A 13,498-nucleotide genomic window follows, 5' to 3' on the forward strand; every position below is an offset into this window, starting at 1 on the left:
AAGGAAAAATATATAGGTATTTTAATGTAATTCTCGAAATAAATAGTCCCTAAAGGTTTTACGTAACAGAAAACAGAAGCATTTCTACAACTGTCATTAACCATTGAATATTAATCAAAGCATTCAACGATTAATCGAGCAACTTCAAACAGGAAAATCGAGATGTCCTGTATGAAAAGTATCTTCACATTTTCTCATTTACTGTATGATCTTTTTGTCTTTTCTATGAGGATTACTTTCGCCATGACTGTAGCTGCTTTTAAAATGATTGTACCCTCTCGATCAAAGAATTTGCTAGGCGAAACGGTGTTGGTAAATAAATTTCATATTTATAGTTTCCACATTCCATTTCTCATCTCCTAAATATGTACATTCATTAGATAACCGGCGCTGGTCATGGAATTGGCCGCGAATTGGCTATACAATTAGCTTCTTTGGGTTGCATAATCGTTTGTTGGGACGTAGATACCGAAGCAAATCGGTCGACGATGAGTCTGGTATCAAAAAATGGTGGAGAAGTAAGGAAAAAGAAATAAAAGGCAGTTTGAAATAAGAGATTGCGTTAAAAGTTTTAAGTATAAGTATTCAGGTGGTATAATAGCAAGTCGTAAGCTCCATCAAATACAAATTTATTTCTATAATATAATTTATTTCTAATAATCGCAACTTTGTTATTGTACCAACAAGCCCTATACTTTAATTAATATATCTATCTATCATATAGGATAGAAATCATTGGAAACCCTAATTTCTAATATTTCTGAATAAATAAAAATCTTATAATATTTTTATTTGATCTTCGATAGGCATTTCCATTGAAAAAGATATATACATATATGTATATTTAGGCTTACGGTTTCGTAGTCGATGTATCGAAAAGATTAGAAGTCCGAGAGGCAGCGAGGTTAATGAGAAAAGTCGGCGTGCCAGAAGTGTCTATCCTGATTAATAACGCCGCTGTATTATATCATTGCCCTTTTTTGAATCAAGACACGGATATCATAGAAAAGACGTTCAACGTTAATGTTTTATCAAATTTTTGGGTTCGTTCATCAAATGTTCACTAATAATTTATAAAATGAAAAAGTTACTTAAAATTACAAGCAACATTAAAAATTGTAAATACCAATGAAACTCTCACTTAAACCTCGAATTTTTTCAACAGACGATAGAAACTTTTTTGCCCACCATGATGCAAAATGGAAAAGGTCATGTAGTTTGCGTGTGTAGCATGTGTGGTATATATGGTGTGTCCGAAAAAGTAGCCTATTGTTCTTCCAAATTTGCTGTGAGAGGTAGAGGAATTTTTAATTGAAATATAATAATTTTTTAAATAGTTTGCCCATCGTTAAAAATGTGTTCAACATAACATTAATGCTGTAAATGCATCATAAATGGTATTGCCGTATTTTATTCCTTCTTTTAAATGAATATGACGCATTTCATGAAAAAGTATGAAATTACTAATAGTTGAATTTTAATAGGTTTGATGGAGGCTCTTTATGAGGAACTGCGATTGGACCACAAGAATACTAACATACGATTTACAACCATTTATCCATTTTATGTGGATACTGGGCTAGCCAGAGATCCAAAATATAGGTAACATATGGATAAAAAGTGTCTTGATTCAATCTTTCATTCCAAGTGTATGATTTTTATAGGTTTCCTTATATATTCGGTGTAGTATCACCTGGATATGCAGCAGGAGAAATAATCAAAGCAGTTAGAAGAAATTATACTGAATACTCTATTCCTAGATGTCTTCTTACCCTAAATTCCATTAACAGGTACTTTATATAGGATGATTCAGCTTTTTCCAGCCAAACGTTGTCAATATATTCTATAGATCAAGGTAAAGAAAACACGTCGTATAAATATATGTCACTGGAAGAATTGTTCTGAAGAGGAGTTCTAAGAACTATATGCGAAATGAACGGTGACGAACGTGCGTTATTATGATACGAAGTATAAGTAGGTGCGGAGTATTTACATAAGGTATCGTAATACTTCTATAATTCTAGCTGCATTTAATAAAAATGTTTACAACGTTCGTTACCGCTCATTTGATATACCGTTTTCTTGCTATAACTCTTCTTCTCCTACTAATGTATATTTATCTAACATATTTTTTTTATCTTTTTCTGTAAAATATACTGATAACGTTTGGCCGGAAGAAAACTGGGATACAGTCGATCTTCGTAAATTTTATTACTCTAATTCAGGCTCAAATTCAATCAAGTTCTACTTCTACAAATTCCACAAATTCCAACACTTGAATATTAAATACTTATATTCAACATATTCATTTTCTAATTTATACTCTCGCAAGCATAAAATTTTTTTTGAACGTTTATGGCCCACAGATTGATTCCCGAAAGTGCGATGAGGTTGATCCTTGATTTCTTGGCGAATGTGGATCGTAAACGCCGAGAAAAACTTGCAGCCCGTGAAACTGTCGCTTCGTAAAACATAATAATATTCATACATATATAAATTTATGTTTATAGAATGCGTCACAAGATAATGTCACGTAATGTCCAATTTAAAAATTACATTGTATTACATACAAACTCGATAACAAGACAATTTTTTGTTAGTACATACGTCATTAGGTATCTTACAGAATAATTACAATAATTATTTTAATTTTATTTATCTCATAGTAAAATATTTTAATAAAGGATTAAAGATAATAGATAAATCAATTCTATGCAATTAAAGTTGGATGCAAATCACATATTTATTGATGTTAGAAATAATTTGCAATTTAAATTAGTTTCGTTACTCAGAAAAAAAAGTTTCCTATAAATATTCAAAATGTAGAAAACAGGCAAAACAAACAACTTCTTTAATTTTTCGTACATACAAAGTAGATATAATCCTACTTTCTTCTTCTACAAGATTTTTTCAAAATATTTATGACCTTAAATTTTGAATCAGTTGATAGACCATTGCGCGTACTCTGTATGTTGCATCCTTTCACTTCCATAAAAAACTTATAGAACTTAGGTGGGTACATGTCATTTTGGTTGACAACGTATCGCGACGACGAAAATCGTTATCGAACTGTTACCGCATCATTGGCGAAAAAAATAGGAAAGAATCTTGATCAGCTTAAATGACAATTGATACGATTATGATATGAGGCCGAGATATGACGATGAAAACACAATTATCTTCCTCGACGTATCTGACTCTACTATAATAGTAGTAACAATAAGTATCGCAGACTTCGTTAAGAATCACGCTGTGATTAATAATTTGCTTTATAAAATCCAAGCATTGTATTTGCATCATACATTTCGTGAAATTTAAGAGAACGATTTCAATCGAATTCAATGGGAATCGATGGGTTTTCCTTTTGATCTACCTGAACAAACGTTATCGCAGATTAAAAAGATATTTTCTAAATAGAAGGTGAAGATGAGTGTGCTATCGGTGATGTACAGCGAATTCCTACAAGGAGTCCCTTTTCAAGAGACTGGAATGAACTATCTTAATTGATCGTACGAACACTTGTTTTGGCGAAATCTTAGATTTCATTGCGGGAATATAAACTCACTGACTGTGATGTGGTTTTCTCAGCATGTCTCGCGAAACTATATGATCAGCAAAGTCATCTGAACAGAAATTGAAAATATATATACAGGAAAAAAATATAAATATATATATATATATAATTGCCATCTATTTTCATAAAACGGCAATTTTAGAGCGTAGATGTCTTGGAAAACTGCATTGTTTATTTAAATCGTTAGCGAAAGGAATGACAGCAGTCGTAAAAAATAAAGAAAACTATACGAACATGGCAATATCTTTTGTAAATGTGAGTAACTTTTCATTTTTCTGCAGACTGTCCTATCATTTTGTTCGACGTTATATTTCTAATCTTGCAAGAAAAAATATTTATTTTCGCTTTATGAGTATGTCGGAGATGAAATTTGAAATTTTGGGAAAATCCTCTAATACTTTAGCCTAGATTCTAGCATAGCCGTAATTAAGCAATTGTTGTCATTCAATCTGATTGTAATTGTTGGAGATTTGTGATAGTGAGATTGAGCTCGAGGCGACGCAACTGGTCGCCAAACGCAACCATGGTCATGGGATGGACGTTTTGCTTGACGGAGGTGTGGAGTGGTTGTATGGTTCTCCCTAGAAATGTGGTTGTGGCGACATATGGCCTCAAGGATCGGCCTGGCTACGTGCGATTTTATCTCGGAGGTGTCAATATAATGGGACACACGTTGTATTAATAATCAAACTCCAGGCAGAAACTGCCTAGTAACGGCGATTGGAACTTTCTCGATGCTCCTAACGAATATTTAACAAACGAACACAATTGTAAGAGAGGAAGATTTTCATCAGTTTGTTATTCGTGCGATCGCCTTGGAAAGTTACACATCGAGCAGTTTATACCGAGCGTCTCAACAATCGTATTTCATGCTTAAAAAGTATTCTACGCTTAATAAAGAGTTATCCCGTTGACCGTGGATTCGCTATCGAACCCAAGAACATTGTCAGTTGTATCTTGCGTGTCTAAACACCACGGTTGTTCGTTAAACTTTGTAAAAGTCATCTTTTTGTACCTGTAAATATAATCTCTATTGTACAAAACTAATGGCTGATTCAAATGAAGAATTGTTACGCGCCTTAAATTCTAACGATAACTCGACAAGTGTATAGCGATATGTTAAAAACTAGTTGTTAATGAAATATGTTTCTGTATCTTCGTTTGTTATTCAATAAAATTCTTCGAATTTGTGGCACGCGGTATTTTCCTGTACGGGAGTGCGGCACTGCTTAGCCAAGTTAAACCAGTTGCAGATCTGTCACGTGGAGCCGCATCTTCTGCTAGTGCTTCCATAAAATTCTTCGAAGATCACTCAGTCTTTATGAAATAACGCTTCAGTTACTTCTGGTAAGTCATCTATTCCAACTTTCGATATAGTTGCGCTATAATCGTTATAAAAAAATCCTGCTATAAAGTTTGTGAGTTTCAAACAGAGTGTTTCATTTTATGGTGTCTGTCGTTAGCTAAATAAATCTCTTTACAGTGACTTTGATGTGATTAATAAGTGTAATTAAAAAGAAGTGAAAGAGATCGTGTGATATACATATGTTTTAATCTAATAACGAAATATAAAAAGTGACTCATACGTTTCTTTTACTTGGTTTCTTTCTCGGTACACGTCTCGCTAAACGAGTTTACCTTGAAACAAATTGAAAAATTGAAAGGCAAGTTCATGATAAACCTTCCCATACAAGGGCGTAACGTTAAAAGTCAATGACGCCAACATCATAGGGTTATCGTACGATTATTCTTCCTTTTTGAAACTCTATCGTATTTAGATTTGAAGATACAGAAATGGAATTTCTGTTATATTTACTTTTAGAGTTACTCATAAGACAACAATACCGTGCGTGTGAAGCTTCGAAAAGTAAAATTTCGTTAAATCTGAAAACGTTTATACGTAGAATTGTGGAATTTGAAAGACTCGGAAATAAAATTTTCTTACATGTTCTCCTTCATACACGTATACAGTATACAGTAACTCGCACAGGACATAGACACCAATGTGTTCGAGAAATTATTGCTCTATACGTATATTTATCTATAATAATATTATTGCATTAATTGTTTTTAAATATGTTAGAACACTTATTGTGATTGGCAGAAATATAAATTTTGCTTCTTTAATACACATAGCCTTTTTGTATAATATGTATATATTAACACATCATTGTCACAAGTCATAAAAATATGGTTTTCGTTGACTGCTTGTAAAATGCCGGAGACACATAAATAGGGCGTTCAAGCACTGCCGTTATACCCAATTTGTAATCATACTCAATGTATAATTTTATTCATGAAAAAACATATGGTTGAAAAAATTGAAGGTAATAGGAAAATATATGCTCAAGATGCCAATGCAGTAAACACAATAAACGATTTACATTTGCTTACATTGTAACTTACGCAGTTCTTCGGAGAGACACGTGCATGGAAAAATATCAAAGAGTAAAAATTGATTAGTATCGAAATGGAATATATGTATTTTGTTTAAAATAAAAAATTCGATCGTTCGATCATTTATTTGCGTAATTGAATTTGAATAAGATCTTCCTCGAATGGAGCAAGTATCTTATAAATTAATTATAAAATAATTACTACGCAAGGAGTCTCGATTTCAAATTTCATAAAAAAATGTCCGATGTTTTAAAAGTTACAAACATTGTTGTAATATTATCCGATATAGATGAAAACTTCAAAATAAACCGCGCAGCAGTTCCCTCGCGGATTTATACGCGGAAGATAATACGAGTCATTGTATCTCAGATTCTTTTGGTGTATTTTTCAAGAATACTTTCTAAAGGCCAACTGTCACAACTTTCAAAGTTCAAACATAAAATGTCAAAGTAAAAGATTCAATTTCTAATTTAATGGGTTCAAAAGTTTAAACATTTAAATCTGAAGCTGCACGGTCGCGATGTACTTTCTTATTAAAATGCGCTCTTACTATTTTTTTACGCAAATATTTCCGATTTCTTTCACATCCTAAAGTGTCCCATTTTTTTTTCAAAACGCCGAATCACGTTTTCTCCGGTCTCTCATTTTAATTTATCGAACACAACCAACACTGAACAAGGATCTGGTTTCAGTTCACCTTAACTACCGCTTCCTTCTTTCTCGATCGCTGACTTTTAACACAAAAAGAAAAAGAGAAATAACAATAATTCGTAACGGACTAGCTGTTTCATGAATAAAGAGAGAAAATCAGTCGCGGGACACCCGGAAGAAATTTAACTAGACATGCAATTATTCTGGTACGTGGGCTATGGTTAGTTAAATTCTGTATCTATATGCGATCATTCAGACCCAGTACACTCTTTCACGTAATAGCTGTTACATAATGTGTGCAGACTTTTCCTGTTTTTGATTTACAATTCTATATGTATATCATGATAGCTGTCTACTACGTAGCTTAGCAGTTATCGATGCAGGCTGTTACTATTACAATCAAAAGAGAGGGACGGAGAACTGTTGTTCTATGCAATATCTTGCACGCTTTATGCGCTTTTATATTTCATAAAAGGCCATTGTTTTCCCCTGTTTAATAAACACGACGACGTACGTATATAAATTGCTGGAAAAAATAAAATAAAGGGACTTGGAATTTATTTTAGTATTTAATTTGTATTTATAAAAATTGATTTGCTAATATATAGCATCTAAACTATATTAGTATGTAAATATATTAACAACACCATTTGTTTAAAAATAGTAATACAATTTATTATGATATTATTAACAATACTACAAAATAATGTTGTAAACAAGTACATGTATGCAAATGTAAAAATGTACGTAAATGATGCCTATTTTAATGAAATTCGTAATTTTCTCGATGACGAAAGATTGAAGTATTGATAAGCGAGAAATAACATGCATATGGATTTATTACGTAAATCTGCTTGTAAAACGTGATAATATTTGTACCATATTTTTACTTTATAATATTTTTACCATTCCTATCTCAATTAACAGGTCAAGATTAGTTCCAGATAGATAGAATTAATCCGAGATAACAAATAGTTCCAGAATGATAGAATTCTAAAGAAGACAATAAAAGGCGGATTATCACAAATAATCCAGTCGCTTCTCTGCGACTGGATTCGAGGTTTTCTTTTCCTTCTCAAAGAATTATGCTCCTAGGCAAAACGTACCAGCATTATCATATATCAAACGAAACTGCACTATTACGATTTAACACTCCGGTTTGCATGTTCGATTATGCGGATAAAATGATTTGAAAAAGAAAAGTGTAAAAGCCGGCACGATAGTGTTCAAGCGATCTACAAGCTCAACAAGGGGGGATAAGAGGTTCATAAGGAGCTCGAGTTGGTAGGCTGGCCAGTGATATTAAGCTACACATCAAACTTCAACCATAAAATCGGCCATACGGCGATGGGGTTTCGACGTCATTTCACCAGTTACTAATTGCCCCATTACGCAATGTTGATACACTTTCGCTATATTACTGGATACCAATACTTCCGGATATAATTAGTATACTACGGTACACGAGGCTCCCGTACGATAGCGCGTCATTTGTAGAATATTCTGGAATTGACGCGGAGCTCTCTGGCGTTTCCTCTTTCGTCATGAAATTTATTTATATACCTATCTTTCTAATTTTTCGATACCGAATCCCCTGACTTTAACATTCTTTTTTTATCGTATCGTATCTTTCAGAATTTATTTCGTCGATTAAATTATCATAAATTTTCAATTTTAAATTAGCATAAATTTTAAATACTCGATTGTATCACTAGTTAATGATTAGGAGAACGGTTAATCGTTAAAATAAAAAGGAAGTGTTTCTTATGAAATAATTTAGTACACAATTTGCATTGAACGAAAAGTATTGGCATTTCCTACATTTTCATGCTGATCTCTACTAATTTTAATTTCTTTTCCCTTTCAGTGCAATGCATCCCATAAATGACGAGATGGCGATCGTGGGCTCAAGAATACCATACTCTTCGTTCACCATTTGGCTCTTTCTCAGCATTGAATTCGTAATTACCATGTTGTTATCTATCTTTCTGAGAATCCTTAAGATATTCAAATCACTGCTGCCGGAACCACCGAGAGATTTGACTGGAGACGTAGTTTTGGTAAGAATACAAAGCATCTCTCATGATCTTTCAGAATGAACGCTTGAAATTAAACGTTTCGAAAGTTAAACTTTTTAACGAAAGATCGCAAACCTCAAATTTTGAAGCTTAACGCGAAATTCGAAAGTTGAGATTTACCGAACGATCGTGCTCTGATGGAAAATAAACTTTTTAATAGTCTTATGTATGACTTTATGTTCTTCAGGTGGCCGGTGCTACTTCCTCTTTAGGCAGATCTCTCGCGGCTGAATTCGTGAAAAGCGGGTGCTCCGTTATTTGCGTGGATAACGATCACAAGTTAATCGAGGAAACAGCATCGAGATTGAAACAACAGCATCTCACCACCGACGAGACCAAGCCGCGGCACAGAGAGAACGATTCTTCACGATGCAGCTCGACTATATCTGCTTACGAGTGCGATTTCTCAAATAGGGATGCCATTAAGAGAACAGCTCAAAAAGTGAAAGACGATATCGGAAAGATCAACACTTTAGTGACCTGCATTGACAATTCGAGCGGGGACGTCTTCGACACGACCAGCAAGACTTTAATGACTCATTTTTGGGTATATAAACTTGTCTTTCTGATTGTTTCTCTTTGTTTCTCTTTGTTGGAACCTCTTAAAGAATACGATCAATGGACACATTAATCTTCATTCACAATTTTAATTTTCACCTCACAATTAATTTTTTTCAGGCAGTTAAGAATCGTTAAAAGGAAGGATTGAAATCAATTTATAATTTTATTTATTATTGCTGGGTAGAGTTGTTTATTAATTATCGTTGAATTTGTTAGCGATTATTATAAGAAACTTTAATGACCTTGTGGATGATGAATACAATTTTATTTATAGGATAGAAAGACAGAATTATGTAAAATATCGAAGAAGATGATGGAATTAGCAGGGTATTATAAATTTATAAATTTTTTTAAATAGCCTCTTAGTTTGATTTTTTGATAAAAAATGACACGATCGTTCAAATAGTAAAAACGTTTATATTCGGTTCTAACGTGGATGTAAGGAATATATGTTAAGGTATTTCTTCCATTGCATTTACAGACAGTCCTCGCGTTTCTTCCAATGATATTGGATCAAAAACGAGCCTATATAATTGGAGTGACCCCAATCGCATCGAATAACGACGCTTATCATGGTTCCAAGGCAGCTGTAATGAGTAAGCATCTTTGAATATTATTGACACTACTAATTTACTAATAATTAATAATTTAATAATTAATAATTCGTTAATAATTAATCTAATTATTGATGTAGGTTTCATGGAATGCATGTGTCAAGAATTGAGCCACCATAGTAACGATTTAACATTTTTGGCATTCTCTCCAATTAGAGAATGCAGGTAATGGTACTTCAAACATTTAGATAAAAATAATAATCGGAATATTCAGCGTCTTTCATAGAAAGACTGCTTCTTCGAGTTACTTGGGCAAATATTTCTTCAACTGAAAAAATGTAGACCGTCTACAAGACTTCTCCACGTACAGTGATTCCTATTAATATTCGAACAATGTTTATAGTATGCGAATATTAATAAGAGTCGCTGTATGTAAATTCCTTTTTTTTGGGTTTCTTAATTTAATTACGTCAAATTAATTGGATTTCTGTGACTGTCACAGTACATTGAAAGAGAATGAAGAACGAGTGGCCAAGAACATTGTGAAAGCAGTACAGACCAATCAGTATAATATGAGCGTCAGCTGGATATCCAAATCGCTGTATCACATAAGGTATTAAAAGATAAATACAGAGTAAAAAGTAATTTTTATCATTTTAGAAAAAAGGTGGACAATTTTTAAGTAATTTCAATCTATTAATTTTCTCAAATCTTTCTTCTGCGATCTATTTGATAAATAAATATTGACATGAAATTCGAAGATCTCCTACATAAAACAAACTCGGTTCCTTATTTGCCTGTTTTATTTTCCAGTTGTATGATCTACAACGGAATAACCTTGCTCACAGAGTGGACCCACTTTCATGGATGCGATTATCACGCGTAAATATGAGCCCTCTCTCGTTTCACGCTCGACAGAATCATTAAAAGAAGGATGTCTAGAAATCGCAATACCACGATCTACGATGTTCCAAGGACAGCCTCGGAAGTTCTCTTAATAATTAAAAGAAAAGCAAAGCGCATCCGTACAAAATGATATTTTATTTTAGTCGCTCACGTATCGTCCGACGATTGAAAAGTCTACACAATAGAAGGAAGAGAACGTCCAAATAGCGACGCAAAGTTTAAAGAATAATCAACGATAATTACAAAGTTTCCATATACGAGAGATATAGTACAAATTATATACGCATTAGAAAAGAAAAAAATAACGTGTTTATTATTTTTAAGTATACGGTTGTTTTTGCTTGAAAATTCGTTCGTCAATCAGGAACTAGCACGTCGTAATGACCGCTGTCCGAATTACCGGTGAATAACAGTCTAGCTGTAGGGTACTGCGAGCTCACATGATTGTGAAATACTCGTTTAAGTTCGGGTCTGTCTTTGATCTCTCGATAGATCGACAGATTCATGTTATACATCTTGGTGGCGACCGTGCATTCGAGTTCACTGGCGAACGTGCCCACCATGTCCATGTAATTTTCGTAAGTTTGCCGATCCGATATGTTCCACTCGGCCATCACGAAAGGCCCGTACTCGTGCCAATTTTCCTTGATGTGTTGCACAACCTGTCGAACAACATTTCTATCGTTCGTAGAAATAAAAGGCGCGAAGGGCATGCGATGAAAAGACTTAATTCTTTTTTGAAATCGAACGAAAAATTCTTTCGCTTAATTATAATTGTTCTTTTAAGATGAAAAGGAAGCATTAAAGCGATTTAGAGATTCATAAGATTCTATGGGATAGTTTCTAAATTAGAAATTTTGTTAAGATAAGAAGGTATATAGTAACTGATAGATATAAGATATAGATTGCTTGAAATAAATGGAGGATCTATTGTTCGTCCAAAGAGTTTCCATCGTTTTATCAAATACGGATCAAATTTGATCTTCCTTCGATGCGTTAAATATTAAACTTTAGTTCCTCTGTAGAACATTTTTATACATTTTCTAATATTCTTTCTATACAGTCTTTGATTATTTCAAGCAATTTATTTTGCCGTACTATAGATCTTTTTCGTAGTTTGCCCGAAAGAATCGCATAAACGGAAACGAAGCGCACCATTGATCGCAGATACCGATGTTCGTCCTCGTTTTGCCATAAAATGTAGCTAATCGCCCGAAACATGCAATTACCATCGCCGTAAATGTTTTGCACGCGAAACGTGCCTTCAGCGCACCTTAAACGAGCCGTATCTGTAACATAAAGATCGTCATTTATATTTTATTACCATTAAGTGCAACATTAAATCTCGCACGCACATCGATTTACGTTTTAAATCCTCTTAAAACAATAGTAAGTTCTATGACGAACATAAATCGGACGAAGGTGTACCTCTTTTAAAAAAGATAGAACGCCTGTTTTTATCTCTTTTAACACGTGTATGTGAACAAAATTGTTCACAGGGGATCCAATTAGTTTGTCGATTCCAAACAGAGTTCGTTCGTCGAATATCGGAAGCGTGGATGTAGAAGTCTCCGCGGTCCAGGTGCTGTTCGTGTCCGAATCGATTATATCTTTTCGCATTCTTAAGCAGCGACGAGCGATGTACGCACTTGTCTATTAATAAAACGTGCAAACAGATAATCGATGGCTGTTTTTATAAATAGGGTACTAAAAGTATCAAACAAAAATATAGCCTATTTCGAATATAGCTTCTGTAAAGTTGCTTATGTCGACTCTCTGTCCGTGCGAATATTTTATATTAATTATTTTTGAATATTAGATATGTCGCATAAATTATCGATCATTATTTGTGAAAGGTTACTCTGCGTGTTTTCCCATCTTCTTCGAGTTTCATCGATACTTTTTTTTTTTTTTTTTCTTTAACGAGGTAAAAGGAATTCTTCGTTTGAAAAAAATTGTAAAGATCGGCGCGTGCTGTTGAAAGCAGAATTATTATCAGTATTTTATCCTTCTTCTACTTTTACCTTCTTCAAAGATGTGGCTACAGAAAAGGAAACACCAGAGGCAAGGCAAGAGGAACGCCTTTAAAAATTTTAATACGTGGACTTTAGTGACGTCCAGTTTAGGTATCCTTCTACAACGACAGTATTCGTAAGCCACATTTTTAGCTAATTTAATAGTTTAAATCAGGAACAGGTTTGATATTTCGCCTTCTTCCCCTCTTTTTCTCTCCTTTCTTTTTCTTTTTTCTTTTTTTTTTTTTTTTTTTACTTAATATCGAATTTATTCATATGCAGATTAATTTATACAAACATAATTTCGTTTATCGACATTAGCATTTTAAAAGATTTGACGGGAAGTTCGATCTTCTAATGTCTTTCTTATTTTGTAATGGAATTACGTTCGCTCGTAACGTTTTATACATTGGAAAATCAATTTTTAACATATATAAATCAAGAGTACGATAATATCAAATTTTTTAAAGGTATCTTCGTTTTAATTATTTCTATAAATTAATAATTTAGAATTTTTATTTTCCTATTCTTTATTACTACAGTTCTTTTTCTATTATTTCGCGATCAACAAGATTACTTAATTAAAATTGATAAATTGATAAATGTGAAAGAATTATATAAAGTATTATATGATATTTAAGATTGTAAATTAAAGATTATGTCTTTTGAAATAATTTGTAATGATCGTTGAACAGATTATTTCAATAGTTTATTAAATATTACAAATTTTTTAAATTCCCTCGTTTCATGGGTCACGAAAAA

The 13,498-nt window shown here is 33.1% G+C and overlaps 3 protein-coding genes across 5 annotated transcripts; 2 read left to right on the forward strand and 1 right to left on the reverse strand.

Annotated features, from left to right (window-relative positions):
* Positions 1-18: 18 nt before the first annotated feature.
* On the forward strand, positions 19-2,597 carry firl (firelighter). Its single transcript, XM_033330327.2, has 7 exons — positions 19-312; positions 381-518; positions 849-1,043; positions 1,166-1,295; positions 1,485-1,602; positions 1,665-1,790; positions 2,367-2,597. Exons 1-7 carry the CDS (start codon positions 163-165, stop codon positions 2,467-2,469), a joined length of 960 nt encoding a protein of 319 aa, XP_033186218.1. The 5' UTR covers positions 19-162; the 3' UTR covers positions 2,470-2,597.
* Positions 2,598-4,089: 1,492 nt separating this feature from the next.
* LOC117154943 (short-chain dehydrogenase/reductase family 16C member 6) lies at positions 4,090-12,401 on the forward strand. 3 transcript variants are annotated; one of them, XM_033330397.2, is made up of 7 exons: positions 4,090-4,921; positions 8,490-8,682; positions 8,888-9,247; positions 9,743-9,857; positions 9,956-10,040; positions 10,318-10,428; positions 10,629-12,401. In XM_033330397.2, exons 2-7 carry the CDS (start codon positions 8,494-8,496, stop codon positions 10,699-10,701), a joined length of 933 nt encoding a protein of 310 aa, XP_033186288.2. In that variant the 5' UTR covers positions 4,090-4,921; positions 8,490-8,493; the 3' UTR covers positions 10,702-12,401. The 3 variants fall into 3 exon arrangements, with proteins under 3 accessions (XP_033186288.2, XP_076477836.1, XP_033186289.2); XM_076621721.1 differs by lacking the exon at positions 4,090-4,921 and adding an exon at positions 5,103-5,238; XM_033330398.2 differs by lacking the exon at positions 4,090-4,921 and adding an exon at positions 7,934-8,081.
* Positions 11,013-12,002, reverse strand: LOC117154944 (uncharacterized). Its single transcript, XM_033330399.2, has 2 exons — positions 11,877-12,002; positions 11,013-11,383 (listed from the first exon to the last, which is right to left on the reverse strand). Exons 1-2 carry the CDS (start codon positions 11,940-11,942, stop codon positions 11,078-11,080), a joined length of 372 nt encoding a protein of 123 aa, XP_033186290.1. The 5' UTR covers positions 11,943-12,002; the 3' UTR covers positions 11,013-11,077.
* Positions 12,402-13,498: the final 1,097 nt, after the last annotated feature.

This window comes from Bombus vancouverensis, chromosome 9 (genome assembly GCF_051014615.1).
Source record: "Bombus vancouverensis nearcticus chromosome 9, iyBomVanc1_principal, whole genome shotgun sequence".
NCBI lineage: Eukaryota > Metazoa > Arthropoda > Insecta > Hymenoptera > Apidae > Bombus > Bombus vancouverensis.